Source organism: Ceratotherium simum, chromosome 33, assembly GCF_057802395.1.
Source record: "Ceratotherium simum simum isolate JZ-2026a chromosome 33, ASM5780239v1, whole genome shotgun sequence".
NCBI classification, from domain to species: domain Eukaryota; kingdom Metazoa; phylum Chordata; class Mammalia; order Perissodactyla; family Rhinocerotidae; genus Ceratotherium; species Ceratotherium simum.
Genome location: NC_141932.1, coordinates 12,811,701 through 12,829,201, shown reverse-complemented (window position 1 = coordinate 12,829,201; position 17,501 = coordinate 12,811,701). Strand labels below are relative to the sequence as shown.

At 49.7% G+C, this 17,501-nt stretch overlaps 1 protein-coding gene across 3 annotated transcripts in view; it reads left to right on the top strand.

Moving 5' to 3' along the window:
• The first annotated feature begins 1,569 nt into the window (after positions 1–1,569).
• TRPM4 (transient receptor potential cation channel subfamily M member 4) overlaps positions 1,570–17,501 on the top strand; it is a 39,848-nt gene continuing 23,916 nt past the window's right edge. The window contains exons 1-9 of one of the 3 annotated variants that reach the window (XM_087421388.1): positions 1,570–1,729; positions 2,055–2,122; positions 6,869–7,043; positions 7,414–7,594; positions 7,774–7,937; positions 8,138–8,321; positions 12,928–12,989; positions 13,107–13,298; positions 13,595–13,694. In XM_087421388.1, coding sequence (XP_087277514.1) covers positions 1,706–1,729; positions 2,055–2,122; positions 6,869–7,043; positions 7,414–7,594; positions 7,774–7,937; positions 8,138–8,321; positions 12,928–12,989; positions 13,107–13,298; positions 13,595–13,694 — 1,150 coding nt within the window. In that variant the 5' untranslated portion in view covers positions 1,570–1,705. Of the gene's footprint in view, positions 1,730–2,054; positions 2,123–6,868; positions 7,044–7,413; positions 7,595–7,773; positions 7,938–8,137; positions 8,322–12,927; positions 12,990–13,106; positions 13,299–13,594; positions 13,695–17,501 lie in introns of those variants that run through there. The other 2 variants (XM_087421389.1, XM_087421390.1) reach the window with 2 other exon arrangements.

Here is a 17,501-nt window from a genome sequence, read left to right as displayed (position 1 = left end):
GACACCCCTCTGAGGCAGACTCAGGAGCCCCCTGACCCCCCTCTCGGGCCCTCCCTCCCACTTCCCAGCCAATAGGGTCTCTCCCCTCCCCTCTCTGTGGCTAAATTTACTCTCAGCCCTGAGTTATTCTGGGTCAGTACCCGCCTGCCCCTCCCCTCCTGCTCCTCCTCCCTGCTGGGTAGGGGGTAGGTGCAGGGGTCTCTCCTTGGCCAGGAGAGGGGGACCAAGGGACTTGACTTTGGACTGCCAACAAGTTCATGTTTGGCAGCTGCAAAGACAACAGCTAGACTTTTAGCTGGCCAAGTTGGGGGAGCCTGAGGTACCTGGGTGGGCAGGAGGGACGCATCTGAGAGAGAGACCCCTGCCATGGAAGGATTGGGGGAGTTTCTGGCCAGAATGGGATACATTGCTGAGAGAGTGGATGCTGATATGGAGGCCCTGGAGAGGGAGGACAGGAACTCTGTTCCCAGCACGGATACCCATGACCTCCTGTCCCTGGAACTCAGATCTGAGGGCAGGGGACTGGGCCAGGCCAGGGCTATAAATACAGCAAGGGGGGCGGGGGGCTCAGGTTACCAGTAGCCGCAGCTGTCCCTGTCAGAGAGAGCCATGTCAGAGAGAGGAGACATGTGGCCCTGCCTGTCTGTGCCAATATCTCCCACTCCTCATTCTGTCGCTGTCACCCTCGCTCTTGGGTCCCCATCCCTCTTTATGGGTCTGCCTCTCTCTGGTGGTTTCTTCACCCACTCTCTCAGGGTCCCTGTCCCCTCTGCCCAGGATTCCGTCCCCCTCCCACTCTGAGTGTCTGCCCCTCACCCAAGTCTTTGTCTGGGTCTCTGGGTCAATGTACACTCCCCCCACAAATTTCTGTTCCCCCCTCTTTTTGGTTCTCTGCCTCCCACTTAAGTCCTTGTGTCCCCTCCTCCAGGGTCAATGTGCCACCTTTCCCATCTCTGTCATCCCCCTCTACCTCCCCCTGGGGAGCTGTCCCTCTGTCTCTGGGTCTCTGTCCCCACCTCTGAGTCTCCCCACTTCACCTAAGTCTTTCTCTCTCTCTCTGGGTCAATGTGCCGCTCTCTTGTGGATCTCTGTGCCTCCCTTTCTGAATCTCTAGCTCCTCACCTAAGCTTTTGTGTCCCCTCTGCATCTCCGTCCCCCTGCTTCTGGGTCTCTGTACCCTTCTCTCTGAGTCTCCGTCCCCCTCCCTCTGAGTCTCCATCCCTCTCTGTCTGGGTCTCTTTCCCCCTCTGTCTGTGTCTCTGTCCCCCTCTCTCTCTGGATCTCTGTTCCCCTCTCTCTGGGTCTGTGTCCATCTCTCTGGGCCCCAGTCCCTCTCTCTCTGGGTCTCCATCCTCCTCCCTCTGGTCTCTGTCCCCCTCTCTCTGGGCACTGGTCCCCTTCCCTCTGGTCCGTCCCCCTCTCTCTGGGTCTCTGTCCCCCTCCCTTGGATCTCCGTCCCCCTCCCTTGGGTCTCCGTCCCCCTTTCGCTGGGTCCCTGTCCCCCTCTCTCTGGGTCTCTGAAGCCTGTCCGGCGCTTTGCCCCGCCTCCGTCTCTGCGTGTCTCCGAGACTCCCCGCCCCCCAGATCTTGCCCCGCCCCAGGCTGGTCTGGGAAGTGGCGGATCCGGTTTGTCCGGGGCGTGTCTGGAACCGGAGTTGGTAGAGGGGATGTAAGGAGGCGGATAGGTTGCGGCGGCTGCGGCAGCATGGTGGGCTCGGAGAAGGAGCAGGTACAGCGGCCGGACCCCCGGGTCTCAGGGAACAGGGAGCTGGGGGCCTGGCCTCCTGGTTTCCAGAGAGGAGGGCGCTGGAGACCCAGATTCTTGGGTCGGAGGAAGGAGGGGGTAGGGAGACCCGGACTCCTGGGTCTTTGGGGATGGGTAGGAAGGGAGCTGGGAGGGGGTCGAGCTGGGAGGGGCCCTCCCCCCTCTGGGGGAGGAGGGCGCTGGGGTCCCGGACTCCTGGGTCCCGGGGTGGGGCGCGGGGCGGGTGACTCCGTGTCCCACAGGACTGAATTGGAGCCCCCGCATCCCCACCCCTTGTTCCTGTCCCCAGAGCTGGATCCCCAAGATCTTCAGAAAGAAGACGTGCACGACGTTCATCGTGGACCCCACAGATCCGGGGTGAGGAGTTGGCCCCGGGACGGACCCCTGAGCGTCCCCGGCCCGCTAGCCCCGCTCACCCGAGGGCCCGCCCCTCAGCCCCTCCCCTGTCCTCACTGCGGACACTCCCAAGGGCGTTCCCTGGTGGTCTTCTCCCTCGGGAGTGTTGGGGTCTGCGCGGACACTTCCCAGCTCCCATTCTCCCGCTCGGGGTCGCTGTTAAAGCTCCAGGACTCCGTTCTGTTCTTTCCTTCCCCGTGTCTCTTCTATGCGTCTCTGTCTCCTTATGTCTCTTTCTCTTTTGGCTGTTTCATTCATTCATTCATTCATTCACCCAAGAAACCTTCACTCAGCGCTCCCAACGGGGCATAATTTTCTGCAGCACAGGCCCCGCCAAAGTTCAAATTTCCCCGGGGACACGTGCCGTGTGGCTTTGGGCACATCATTTCGCCTCTCTGGGACTCATCTGGGCATAAAAGCAGGCCTTATCTCCAGGGTTATTGGGAGACTTAAGTTAATGCTTGCAATATTTCTGGAACAGTGCCTGGCACATAATAAGCTCTGGAAAATATCGGCAATTCCCACTGGAAGGTAGCAGGCACCACTGTGGACAGGCCCTGTGTTTGTGCCGGGTGGCTGGGGCTGCTGTGTGAGCCAGTCGGGGTGTTGCCCCCCCTTGAGGAGCTCCCGGCTTTCAGCGATGGTGTCTCAATGGGTTCTGACTTTCTCGTTGTTCTTTTTTTTTTTCTTTTTTTGTGAGGAAGATCAGCCCTGAGCTAACATCCATGCTAATCCTCGTCTTTTTGCTGAGGGAGACCGGCTCTGAGCTAACAACTATTGCCAATTCGCCTCCTTTTTTTTCCCTAAAGCCCCAGTAGACAGTTGTATGTCATAGCTGCACATCCTTCTAATTGCTGTATGTGGGACGCGGCCTCAGCATGGCCGGAGAAGCGGTGCGTCGGTGCGCACCCGGGATCCGAACCCAGGCCGCCAGTAGCAGAGCGCGCGCACTTAACTGCTAAGCCACAGGGCTGGCCCTCTCGTTGTTCTTAAGTCAATCTTTGGGGTGTGGGAAATGTCAACATTCCTATTATAGTGTGTGTTTTGTTATATATGTACTAGCGCAGTGTGGCTTGCAGCTTATATATATATATATATATTTTTTTTTGGTGAGGAAGATCAGCCTTGAGCTAACATCTGTTGCCAGTCCTCCTCTTTTTTTTTTTTTTTTGCTGAGGAACACTGGCCCTGGGCTAACATCCGTGCCCATCTTCCTCCACTTCATATGGGACGCTGCTACAGCATGGCTTGACAAGCGGTGCCTCGGTGTGCGCCCGGGATCCGAACCCCAGGCTGCCGCAGTGAAGCGTGTGCACTTAACCGCTACGCCACCAGGCCGGCCCATGCAATTATGTGTGAATAAACAGATACACATTGTCACCAGTGAGTGCTCAAAACATTTTTTACTGTGAGGCAAGGAGATGGGAGTTGCAAAGGATGCGCCACCGGACCCCATGGGTGCCGAGGGGACACAGGGTGTCACTAATGGCTTCTGGAGGAGGAGGGGCCAGTGAGGTGACATTTGAAGGACAAGTTGGAGTTTGACAGTTGAGATGGGCTCAAGAGAGGCATGTGGACAGTGATCCCAGGAGCGAGACCATCATGTTGAAGTTGCTTCTTGTTGGCAATGTGGTGTGGCTTGAAAATGGAGCAGAGTTCAGGGTGCAAGGGGCATCGTCACAAGAGAGGAGGCCACAGAGGAGGGCAAGGCCTCAGATGGGCCTCACAGGCCTCAAATGCCATCCCAAGGGGCTGGGACCTTGTGTTGGGGTACTGGGGAGCCACAGGAGGGGCAGGGTCAACTCTGGGTGTGGAAAGACCCTCTGGGGGCTGTGAGAGGATGACTAGGAGTTCGGGAAGCCAGGGAAGAGGCTGGGTGAGGGTCCAGGTGGAAGACAAAGAGGCCTGAGCCAGACCAGGGCTGTGGGGACACAGAGGGGAGGGGATGGGGGCAGGAGCTTGGGGGGCGATGGATTTAGGGAGTGACAGGGGAAGGGAGGAGGATGGCTCCAGACATCTGATTTGGGGTCTGGGAGACAGTGGGGTTGTCCTCGAGATGGGGGAACCCAGGAGGATGAGCAGGTTTGCGAAATGTCGCCAAGCTCAGAGTGGGACTTCGCGCGTAGAAGGGGCCTGGGGGGAACTGGGGTCATTGCAGACCTGGGTCTGGGACTCAGGGAAAGGTCTGGGACTTGAGAAGTCCTGGCTGTAGATGGTACAGAAACTGTGGAAGTAGGTGATATGCCACAGGGAAAAAAATGTGTAAATTCAGGGAGGTTGCAAACTGGCAGTTCTATGGCCAATTTTTTTTTGCATAGAAGAGCAGTTTTAAAAACCTGTCTCTGAATGCCTCAACACAAACACGCGTGCCTCATGTCTCTACAGATTCTGGTGACATGCCCGCTTATTTTCCGCCTGATGCTTCTTTCCCTTATATTACTTGCCTGGCCCCCGGAAGCATCGAGTTTGAGACCTGTGTAGGAAGCCGGTGGTCCTTGCTCTGGGGCGAAGCTACACTCAAGGGAAGCACGGAGGAAGAGAAAGCCACAGATGAGGCAGTCACAGAGCAGCTGGTGGGGGCAGGTGTGCCCTGCCAAGGAAGAGGTTCTCTAGAATTGGAGCCTTTTTGCTGTGACCAGCTACTTTGTGATAAAGTCAGATGAGGGGCCGGCCCCGTGGCTTAGCATTTAAGTGTGTGCACTCCGCTACTGGCGGCCCGGGTTCGGATCCCGGGCGCGCACCGACGCACCGCTTCTCCGGCCATGCTGAGGCCGCGTCCCACATATACCAACTGGAAGGATGTGTAACTATGACATACAACTATCTACTGGGGCTTTGGGGGAAAAAACAAAGGAGGAGGATTGGCAAGAGATGTTAGCTCAGAGCCCGTCTTCCTCAGCAAAAAAGAGGAGGAATAGCATGGATGTTAGCTCAGGGCTGATCTGCCTCACAAAAAAATAAATAAATAAATAAAAATAAAGTCAGATGAGACCTGAATACAGGCCACTGTATTTGGGGACGCGCAGGTAATTGCTGATCTTACAGAGAACAATTTCAGTTTCAGTGGCCACGCTGAGGAAGGAGGGTAGGAAGTGAGAAGTGCAGAAGGGGAGTCTGCCAGTGCTACCCACCAGAACTTTCTGCGATGGTGGAATGTTCCATATCCACATCCAATATGGCAGCCACTGGCCACATGAGGCTCCCGAGCACTTGAAATGTAGGCAGAGAGACTGAATTTTTCATTGTAATTAATTTTAATTTATTTGGATATAAAGAATCCCATGTGGCTAGGGGCTACTCTATTGGAGAGCATAGGTTCTGGAACATTCCATGAAGGAGTTTTGTTGGGAAGGGCTAGTGGGAAGTAAATGGAAAGGAAGGAGGTGGTCCAGGGATGAGGTTGAGATGGGTGAAACGATCAAGTGGGTAAACTGAGGCATGCCAGGACCCTGGAGGTAGACTCAGAAAGGAGGGGTGTGTAGTGCTCACTCTGCCAGGAGCTGGGCTGTATATTCCCTTCATCCTGTGTTTGGATCCACTGGCCATTCTTTTAGTGTCTTCACAACTTTTGCCACATCCACGTACCGCCTGTGCTATTCTTTCCATAAAACTGGTCCTTAAGTCTCAGTTCACTCGGTTTACATAAATGCGGGTCTCCCTCGATATATGAATCCTTTCTGGAATCAGGAACCAAAGAAATCTAGATACATTTTCAAATAAATCCCTCATTCCCCAAATTCACGTTGCTTGCTCTTTAAGACTCAGGTGCCAATCCCATTTAGATAGCAGGGATACTTGTACATTTATTTAGGGGGAAAAGGGTTTCATATATGATTACCATAAATGGAAAACCTGTTCCATTTGTCACAAGAAGGAAAAAAAACTAGCCATAAAAGACAGTTACAATGAAAAGCAAATAAAGGCATTTAGCTTCTAACTAGATCCTGTTGCCAGTCCGGTTTTCGTAGCCCGAGGCCGGCTTTTCTCTGTTAAAGAGTAGCAAGGTGTTAGCCCATAAAGATCCCGGCATCCGGCTGAGCCTCTCTCCTTGACTATAATCAGAAGTAGAAAAGGAATGACTTTCTCGCTGTGTTATTCAAGGTTATTTAAAGCTTTGTGTGGAGTTTGTGCAGAGTCGGCTCTCCCTCTGGGTCTGGAATGCAGTTCTCATTTTGGGAATATGGCGTGATTTCATTGGCTCCTCATTGTTCCATGAAGTAGCCTGTGTTATTATCATCTTTTCCTCTGAGGAGGAAATTTAGGCTTAGAGAGGTGAAGCCCCTTGCCCAGAGTCACATGGCACAGGCTCTAGCGCGTGCACACTCTCTGAATCTCTCTGTGGACTTTCCTTTTCCTGGTGAATAGCATCTGTTTGGACTGGGGATGGTGGGGACACCCCCTCTGAGCCCCCTGCACCGTTCCATTTCAGGCCCTGCAGGCAACAGCGAGGGTGGGGCCCTGCAGACCTGCCTGCTCAGGCTAATTTGAGCCGCGGCGGTGTCCTTCTGGTGGGCAAGGTGACTGTGGCTGTCCTCCCCCGCCAGTCTCTCCTTCAGGCTGGTTGGAGCCAGGGAGGGGCAGTGCCAGGGGCAGCATGGACTGTGACTGCTTCTGGGGAGCATGCAGAAGTATGCACACTTCTACAGGATGCTGGGGGCCGGTGGGGACACCCCTGGGGTTCATGCTCCCTCATCCCCTTCCCCCCAGGGGGACCTTGTGCCAGTGTGGGTGTCCCCGGAGTACGCACCCATCAGTGGCTGTGGAGGATGCGTTTGGGGCAGCTGTGGTGACCGTGTGGGACAGTGACTTGCACACCACGGAAAAGCCAACCGATGCCTACGGGGACCTGGACTTCTTGGGCGCCAGCCACAAGGCCAGCAATGTGAGGCCTGCATGTCTGGGCAGGGCCAGGGTCGGCGAGTGGAGCGGCATGCCTCAGGGGCTCCCCGAGCCAGGGTCTGGGGGTGTCCCAGCTGAATGCTGTGTCTCCCCATTTGCCCATCCCTGTCTTCACCTTTCCCTGGATCTCTGTCCCCTCCACCCCATCTGTCTTCTCTAAGTCTGTTTCCCTCTCTCTGGGTCTCTGTCCCCCTCTCTCTGGGTCTCTGTCCCCCTCTCTCTGGGTTTCTGTCTCCTTCTCCCTGGGTCTCTGTCCCCTCCTCTCTGGGTCTCTGTCCCTTTCTCCCTGGGTCTCTGTCCCTTTCTGTGTCTTTGTCCCCCTCCCCGTGTCCCCTCCTCCCATGTGTCCACAGTTCCTCCGGCTCTCTGACCGAACGGATCCAGCTACAATTTATAGTCTGGTCACGCGCACATGGGGCTTCCGGGCCCCAAACCTGGTGGTGTCAGTGTTGGGGGGATCGGGGGGCCCCACCCTCCAGACCTGGCTGCAGGACCTGCTGCGACGAGGGCTGGTGCGGGCTGCCCAGAGCACAGGTGACTTGGGGGGGCGGTGCCTCCTGGGCGGGGGCTGACTGCCCATCTCCCCCGCTTCTCTGGGATGCTGTCTCCCCCGCCATCCCTGTGTGTGGGTTTTTGTCTCACCCTATTCGCTCTCTCTCTGTCTGTACACACCCGTGTGTCTCTGGACCTCACCACTCTCTGTCTCTGTGTAGGGGCCTGGATTGTCACCGGGGGGCTGCACACTGGCATTGGCCGGCATGTTGGTGTGGCTGTGCGGGACCACCAGATGGCCAGCATTGGGGGCAGCAAGGTGGTGGCCATGGGCGTGGCCCCCTGGGGTGTAGTTCATAATAGAGAGAACCTCATCAACCCCAAGGTGGGACTCAGTGTCTTGGAAAAGGAGGGGGCTGGGGGCCCGGACTCCGGGTCTGAGGGAGGAAGGCCTGGGGGATGGACTCCCGGGTCTGAGGGAGGAGGGGCTGGGGGCCCGGACGCCTGATCTGCAGGAGGAGTGCCTGGTGTCTGTCCTCCTGGCCCTGATGGAAAGACTCCCTGGTCTGGCCACTTGTCTCCCAGGGATCGTTCCCTGCAAGGTACCGGTGGCGCGGTGACCCCAAGGACGGGGTCCAGTTTCCCTTGGACTACAACTACTCAGCCTTCTTTCTGGTGGACGATGGCACGCACGGCCGCCTGGGCGGGGAGAACCGTTTCCGCCTGCGCTTCGAGTCCTACATTGCCCAGCAGAAGACGGGCCTGGGAGGTGAGTGGCCTCTTCCCCTCGCGGCCCACCGCCCAAGGCTCAGGATCCCAGTGGTCTGGTCTGGTCGAAATTTGGGGGTTGCAGTGAGGAATTTCCTATGGTCAAGCACCTTCTCCCATCATTTGCTGTGTTTTAAAAAATCTTTATCTTGAAATCTAAAATACACAAAAGTGGACGGCTTGATGAATTTTTAACAAACTGAACCCGCTTATGCAACCAGCACCCAGATCAAGAAATAGAATGTTTCCAGCCCCCAGACACCTCCTCCCAGCACCCAAGGGTCACCCCTATCCTGCTTCTAACAGCACAGAGTGGCTCTGACCGCGTTTCTGCTTCATATGAATAGAATCCTACCATCTGGGCATTTTTGTCTGGCTTCTTATATTCGATGTTATTTCTGTGAGATCCGTCCATATCGTTGCATGAGTTGTAGTTTGTAAATATCCCATGGATCAAAGAAGAAAAAAAAGAAGCTAGGAAATATTTTGAATTGAATGATAATGAACGTATGACATACCAACACTTGTGGGATGCAGCTAATGCAATCCTTAGAGGGAAATTCATACATTTATTTTATTTATTTATTTATTTTTTAATGCTTCTTTGTTTGTTTGTTTATTTATTTGTTTATTTATTTTTTTGTGAGGAAGATCAGCCCTGAGCTAACACCCATGCCAATCCTCCTCTTTTTGCTGGGGAAAACCAGCCCTGAGCTAAGAAATTTGTACATTTAAATGCATATATCAGGGCCGGCCCCGTGGCTTGGCAGTTAAGCGTGCGCACTGTGCTGCCGGCGGCCCGGGTTCGGATCCCGGGTGCGCACCGACGCACTGCTCCTCTGGCCATGCTGAGGCCGCGTCCCACATACGGCAACTAGAAGGATGTGCAGCTATGACATACAACTATCTGCTGGGGCTTTGGGGGAAAAATAAATAAATAAAATCTTTAAAAAAAATAAAAATAAAAAAAAATAAATGCATATATCAAAAAAAAAAGAAGAAGAAGAAGAATAAAGGCTAAAAATCATTAAAAAAAATTTTTTTTTTTTAAACCTAGCAACAGAACAGCAAATCAAGTCTAGGGAAAATAAAAGCAAGGACATAATAAAGGCAGGGCAGAAATTGATACAATAGAAACAAATGTCCAGTGGACAAAGTCAATTCAACCAAAAGCTGCTGCTTTGTAAACATTTCCTGTGTTTAAAAAAGTGTCCGCTTAATTCTTAAACTTTATGTAGTTTTTCGGCAACTTTAATCTTATTTTTAAAATGGTCATACAGTAAGACCAGTTTTGGGGGGTGTATGGTTTTGTGAGTTTTAGCATATGTAGTGATCCATGTGAGTGTTTCCATGATCAGGACACAGATCAGTTACCATGAAGGCATTCCTTTTGTATGAGACCCTTGGTAGTCACTGATCTGTTCTCCATCACTCTAGTTTTCTCTTTTCCAGAAGGTCCTATAAATGGAATAATATAATACATGACCTTTTGAGACTGGCTTCTTTCAATCAACAGAATATATTATGGCAGCTTTAATATGTGCTCATTGAACAAATCAAATCATATGAAGATACATAAAGAAAAAGTTAATGATCTTCTTTTCCCAGCTCCAATCCCCTCTATTGGGGTAATCAGTATTATACAATTTGGAGTTTATCCTTTTATACCTTTCTGTATGCTTATAAAATCCTATACAATTATACTTCCACCTAGTTGGTGTTTCTCTCTTTCTTTTTTATACTATATTTATACATCTTACACTTTCTTATGACCATCTCTTTAGGTCCAAACTTCTCTATCTTTGATCTCCTTCTAATAGTTGCATGATATTCCTTGGTAATGGGTGTACCATCTGTTATTTAAAATTTTCTCAATTGATGGATATATAAAGTTTTACCAGTGTGTGGCACTACAAACAATGCTGAATAAATACCTTTGTATGGACGTCCATAATTACATACAGGTGTTTTAAATTCTATACAGTAGGTGCTGGCCTGGTGGCATAGTGGTTAATTTCACACACTCTGCTTTGGTGGCCCAGGGTTTGCAGGTTCGAATCCCAGTGGACTGATGCACCACTTCTCAAGCCATGCTGTGGCGCTATCCCACATACAAAATGGAGGAAGATGGGCACAGATGTTAGCTCAGGGCCAGACTTCCTCACACACACACAAAAAAATTGTAAGTCAATTATACTTCAATAAAAAGAATTATAAATTCTATACAGTAGGTTCCCCAAGTGAGATTGCTGTGTGTCTGTATTAATAGAGAGTACTAGAAAACTTTCTAAAAGTTTGTAGCAATTTTCATTCCCATCAAGAATGTTTGAGAGCATCCTTTTCCATCTAGTCTCAACCAGCTCTGGATATTCTTGCTTTAAATCTTTTTCCAATCTGATGGGTAAAAAGTGACCTCACTTTTAACTTGATTTTTTAACTTATCTAACCATTGTTAAAAGATATAATCATATATTTTGTTGGCCAACCCAATTTCCTCAATTATGAATTGTCTATTCATATCGTTTGCACAGTTTTGAATTGGGTTATTTCTTTCTTATCTCTTTGTAGGAATTCTTTGTATCCTGTCAATAATAATGCTTTGATTGTTAGATGTATTGTAACATTTTTAAAACATACTTTAATTATGCTACTTCCATAAAAATTCTATCACTTTATGTGATTAGATATTTTTGTTGTTTCCTTTATAGCCTCTTGGTTTCCTGTCTTTTTAGAAAAGTCCATGCCACTCCAACACTATACAAATATTCTCTCTAAGTTTTCTTTTGAATATCTTATATTTAGACCTTTCATCCATCTGGAGATGATTTTTACATGTGTTGAGGTAGAGAGTCTGCATTTCTTTTCTTCAGTTGGGAAGCTATGTTTTGTCATGACCATTTAATAAGTAAGCCATCCTTTTCCAGCTGAATTGAAGCTCAACTTTTATATATTTAGTTCCTTTATACGTAGAAATCTGTTTCTGAAACTTTTTCTCTTTTACCTATCTATTCCTGTGCCAAAACTATATTTTGATTACAGCAGTTTAAAGACGTTTGAGAGCCAGCCCTGTTGGCCTAGTGGTTAAAGTTCCATGCTCTCTGCTTCTGCAGCCCGGGTTCGTTTCCTGGTCTCGGAACCACACCACTCGCCTGTCAGTAGCCATGCTGTGGCAGCGACTCATGTAGAAGAACTAGAAGGACTTACAACTAGATATACAACCATGCTTGGGGCTTGGGGGAGAAGAAAAACACAAGAGAAAAGATTGGCAACAGATGTTAGCTCAGGGCGAATCCTTCCCTGCAAATAAATAAATAAATAAATAAGATGTTTGAATACATATTAGGGAAAGTTCTCCCTCAGTGTCCTTCAAAAATTTCTTAGCTCTACTCTATTTATTCTTCCATATGAATTTTAAAATTATTTTATTCTATTAAAGAAAAAGGAAAACACCTCCAAGCTCCTCCTACTCCCCCTTCCCCCAAACTATATTGAATTTATGTTACTTTGTGACAGGTTGACACGGTATTAGTTTTGCGGTTTATTCAGACCTTGTCCTTAAATAAGGATTATCAGTTTCCTCATAAAAATCTTGTACTAGATGAATTAATTCCCAAGTATTTTATCATTTTTATCTAAACATGGATAAGATACATATCATGACTAGTTTGGAGAAAATTTTTTGATTTTTGTGTATTTTTCTTGCATCAATCCTCTTGCCAAATTCTCTTATTAATATTTACTTATTTTTTTTTTAATTTTATTTATTTTTCCCCCAAAGCCCCAGTAGATAGTTGTATGTCACAGTTGCACATCCTTCTAGTTGCTGTATGTGGGACGCGGCCTCAGCATGGCCAGAGAAGCGGTGCGTCGGTGTGCACCCGGGATCCGAACCCGGGCTGCCAGCAGCGGAGCGCGCGCACTAAACCACTAAGCCACGGGGCCGGCCCCAATATTTACTTATTTTGAGTGGAGTCTCTCCAGTTTTCTGAGAATATATATCATGTTTTCTTCAAATAGATACCTTTGTCTCTTCCGGCTTAAAAAAAATACCAGTTTTCATTCCAATGAATGAATGAAAATCTTTCATTCCATTTCCTTTTCTTGCTTTATTACACTAGCTCAAAACACCCGGCTGAATGTGACTAGTAGTAATATTGTCTCGTTTCTTAGTTTAATGGAAATAGAGTTACTATAAAACTATCTTATATGCTTTTGCTATTGGGCTTTGATAAATATCTTTACTGTGTTTGGATAGTCCTTTTTATTCCTTATTTCCTTCATTTTCTGTTTGAACATTCATCCTCTCCTGGTTCCTGAGTGGTTAATCAATTACAGGATTGACTTGCACCATAAATACCTGCCTCATTCAGGAATCCAGGAGTTCAGGCCCCCAGCCCCCTACCTCCCTTGGGAAGTGGAGCATTACTGTCTTCAAAATCTGGCGCCTCCCAATGTGCTCAAAGACATGACAATTCCCATGAGCCTCAGGACAGAGAGAGGCAGAAGCCAGTGTTTGCCCCAGGGACTCCTGGGAAATGTAGTTCTCTCCCATCCTTGGCAAAGGCTGATGGGAGGTGACCAAGCCCCCAGCTCTCTTCTCTCCTCAGGGACTGGAATTGACATCCCTGTCCTCCTCCTCCTGATCGAGGGTGATGAGAAGATGCTGAAGGTATAGGGGCCTGGACTCCTGGGTCCTGAGTCTTAGGGGAGGAGGGTCTGTGAGTGTGGACTCCAGGTGGGGTGAATACCTGCCTTCCCTGGCCTGACTCCCTCCTTTATCCTGTAGCGGATAGAGAATGCCACTCAGGCCCAGCTCCCCTGCCTCCTGGTGGCTGGCTCTGGGGGAGCTGCAGACTGCCTGGCAGAGATCCTGGAAGACACTCTGGCTCCAGGGAGTGGAGGGGGCAGGAGACGTGAAGTTCGAGATTGGATTAAGCGTTTCTTCCCCAAAGGGGACCCTGAGGTTCTGCAGGCCCAGGTATGACATTAGGGCCCCAACTCTGGGTCCTGAGATGGGAGGAGCTGGGGACCCGGGATCCTGGGTCTTGAGAGATGAGGGTGCTGAGGGAGTCCTGGATCCAAGGGAAGAGGGGCATGGGGGCCCAGACTCGTGGATTTGAGGGAGGAGGGGCTGGGAGCCGGGACTCCTGGGTCTGAGGGAGGAGGGGCTGGGGCCCAGGACTCCTATGTCCTGGAGGGGAATGGTCTCCTGTGTCTCTGTGGACAGGGCTCAGGAGGAGTTGGGCTGGGGATGCAGAATTTGGTATTCTGCAGGTGGAGAAAATCATGACCCGGAAGGAGCTGCTAACAGTCTATTCCACTGAAGATGGCCCTGAGGAATTTGAGACCATTGTTTTGAAGGCCCTTGTCAAGGGTAAGACTTGGACGTCCAAATTCTCCCCCTCTTTCAGCTCAACTTGGGACTCCTTTCCTGGCCTGGGCACTTTATCCATCTTCTCTAAGCCAAGGTCTGTGCCCCTTTTTATCTCTTTTCTATTATCATTACCCTTTTTAGTGTTTCTTGGGGCTTTGCATGATGCTCTTTGGACAGTTTTCCCGGGATACTTTCATTATGTTCCAACACTGCTTTCTTTCTGTTTGATCCATCCATGAATATGTACATTGATCTTCCCATCCTTCCATCTACCCATTATTGCATTCGTTCTTCATTCTTCCATCCATCCATCCATCCATCCATCCATCCATCCATCTATCCATCCATCCATCTTGCCATCCCCTATCCATTGATAATTCCATCCACTCATCATCCATCCATCCATCCATCTATCCATCCATCCATCCATCCATCCATCCATCCATCCATCCATCCATCTATTCATTCACCCACTCACCCTTTCTTCCTTTCCTACGTGCCTCCAATGTGTGTTAAGCACTGAGGAGTAGGGGTTGGGGGTCAGAGATGAACCAAAGCACTGTCTCCCAGTGAGGAACTCCTGACATTTCTTTAGAAATGGCAACTTAGAGGAATGAAGGATGAAAACCAAGGTGGGGAGCATAATGGCCACGTGGTAGAGGCTGGGGATGGAGCTCATTTATTCATTCAACAGACATCATCCTAGGCTCCAGAGACTAAAGCAGACCCATTTCCTGCTCTCAAGGACACCAGATCCTACTAGGGTTGTTTGGACATAGCCTTAAGTAAAATTTAAGACAAGAGCATGGGAGAGGAATCACTGTCAGTAGCTGAGAAAATTCAAGGAGGAGGTCGTTTTTAAATTGGGCCTTGAAGCGTCAGTAGAATTTGGACTTAGTAAGATAGGGAGGTGGGATAGATAAGTGGTAAGGAGGATTCCTGGGGCTCTGTGGGGCTGTGAGTGGGAAGGGTTGTTTTTGGTATCCAAAGAGTTTTACAGGAACAAAACCCACTTAGATAAAAACTCCCAAGAGTCATAGTGTCAATTTATAATGTGTTCTTAGCCCCAGGCCCCTACCCCAATTGTATCCACCATGTTCTTTGGTGTGGCAGAAGGAACAGTTACTTTTGACTTTGGAGTCAGATAAAGCTGAATTTGAGTACCAGCTTGGCCCCTTCCTTGCTGTGTGACCTTGAGAAAGAGACTTCCTCTCTCTGAGCCTTGGTTTCTCTCTCTGAAAAATTGAAATAATACCTTGCAAGAGTGTTGAGAGCCTCAGAGGCAACTTATGAGCAGTGCCTGGTCCCTGGGGCGAGGGGTGGGTGGGTGGGCAATAAACAGGAGCTCTTCTTAATATCATTCCATTTCCTGTGGGGACATAGCCTTAAATAGAAGATGACCACCAGTGGGCAAATCTGATTCACTTTACAGAAGTTAACTCACCAGCCTCCTAGGAGAAAACACAGCAGCTCTGTAAGATGTGGTTTTAAGGAATGGTGCTATAAGTCCGTTGCCTGCAGAATTGAAAGTGATCACACTCTGCTGGGGAAATCAGAGATGGCTGGACAGGCTCGGTGATCACAGAGCTTGAATGGATGGGGTTTCAGTAGGCGAGGAGGGAAGGGGGAAGGGAATGAATGCTCCTTAAGTGTCTAGTATGAGCCAGGCACTGTGCTGAGCAGTTGGCAGACATTTTTGCCCTGATCCTCCATTCCTACCTGCAAGGATTGTCTCCCCCATTTTGCAGATGAAGAAACTGAGGCTCAGAGAGGGGAAAGTTACTTGCCCAAGGTCACACAAGATAACAGGGATCAGGCTTTTAATGCAGGTCTGTCTGACTCTCACATCCACTGCATGGGGCATGTTTGGGGGAGAGGTAAGAGGCCCACATGGATGGCTTGAAGCATACGGCCCGAAGGGAATGTTGGAGATGAGGCCAGTGAGGTGGGCAGGGTCAGACCACCCAGGACCTCAACTGAGACGTTGTCCTGAGAGGCATGGGAGGGCCAGGGTCAGTTCTGTGTAGAGAAGGATGCTCTGGGATCAGGATCAGGGAGACTAGAGAGGAGAAGAGAGACTGTGAGGAAAAGGAAGAGACTGCAGTGATGGTGGTGGGAGAGGATGAAGCTGGGGCCATGGGGACAGTAAGGGGCTAGGCAGAGAGAGTCAGGGGGCTGGAGAGATGGGGCTTGGGGACTGAGGAGCTGTGGGACGTGAAGGGAAGGAAGGGACAATGACAGCAACTGGGGGTCTGCCTCATTGACTGAGCGGACAAAGGGGCCATCCCTGAGATGGGGGAAGACTGGTTTGGGAGAAGGATGCTGAGCTCAGTATGGGACACGGTGAGCATGAAGGACCTGGGGGAGGTCAAGGTGATAGATGATGACATGTTAAGGCAGAATATAAAGCAAGATGTTATAAGTCATTTTTTCCCTTCTCTTGAAACTGTGAGGCAAGTAGGGGAGATTCACAGAAATCCCACTCTGAATTTGCTTCTGGGTTTTGAAAAGAAATATAAGGTTGTGTGGTCCGAGGCATGTTACGACCTCTTTCTGGGCCTCTGTTTCCTCAACTGTCAACCCTAGAGGTTACGTTCGTCAAGCTACAAATTCCTCCCGGTTTGGAACTTCTTCCTGCAGTTATTATTGATAACAGTACTACAAAGTGGGTACCATTATCATTCCCATTTTATAGATGAGGAAACTGAGGCTCCCCAGGTTCAGTGGCTTTCCTGAAGTCATTCAGTTGGTATCAGCAGAGCTGAGATTGGAACCCAGGTCTACCTGCCTCAGAGCTCATTGCTCGTCTCCACTCCACTAGATCACCTAGTTCTGCAATACCAATTTTTAGAACAACCAAAATGAGAAGAAAGTCCCTCCTTGGCTTTGGAAATAGACATGGAGCAAGTGGAGACAGAAGGAAAAAGTAACTCCACAGCACAAGTGTTCTGAGACCCAGGAGTGTCTAGACTTCGCTTTACTTCTCCTGGGAATCGCTGGATACTTCAGACTCTTCAGGTCCTTGTAGACTGCACATGTTTGGATCCATTAAATTGTTGGATCAAAGTTTTAGAGGCCTCTTGTTCTTCCCTGCTCTTTTTAACGACCTCCAGGGTCTTCTGGAATCTCTCTAACGTTCAGATCTTTTCCAACCTCATTTTCCGCTACTGTCAGCTCTCTCTTCTCACAAATACCCCCAAGTTTTAGGAAATCAGAGTGACTCACATTTGCAGTCATACCCTATTTTCCTGTCCCCTGGCCTTTGCTCAGGCTGCTTCTGTTGCCTTGAAGGTTTTTTTTCTCACCCTGGATGCATACCTTCAATCCTACCAGTCTTTCAACAGCCCTACTTCAATGCCATCTTCTAGGAGCCTCCTTTGGATCACTCCATACCTCTGTGATTGTCACCTCACCTGGTCCCTAATCACATCCTATGCTCACCTCCGAGGGCACCAGTCACTCTGTGGGTAGTTATGTGGTTCTGGGACGTATTTTTCTGGAACGAGCTCCTTCAGGGCAGAACTGTATCCAGTTTCTCTCTCCATCCCTCCCACTGCCTGGTCCATAACCTACCTCAATAAACGTTAAATGAATAAATGATTCCTTTTCCTTCTTCTTGGGGGGCTCTAAACCACTAGCCTGCCCTCTGCTCCCTCAAGTGACCTTATGCTTATAATGGCCTGACTTCTTAAAGACCCCAGACTCTGCCCAACAATACCCCCTTGATATGGTATTTAAATGTCAGGCATCCCAAATAGAAGGAAAACAGACATTCATCAGATGTTCCCACCCTCCCCCTGACTTCTT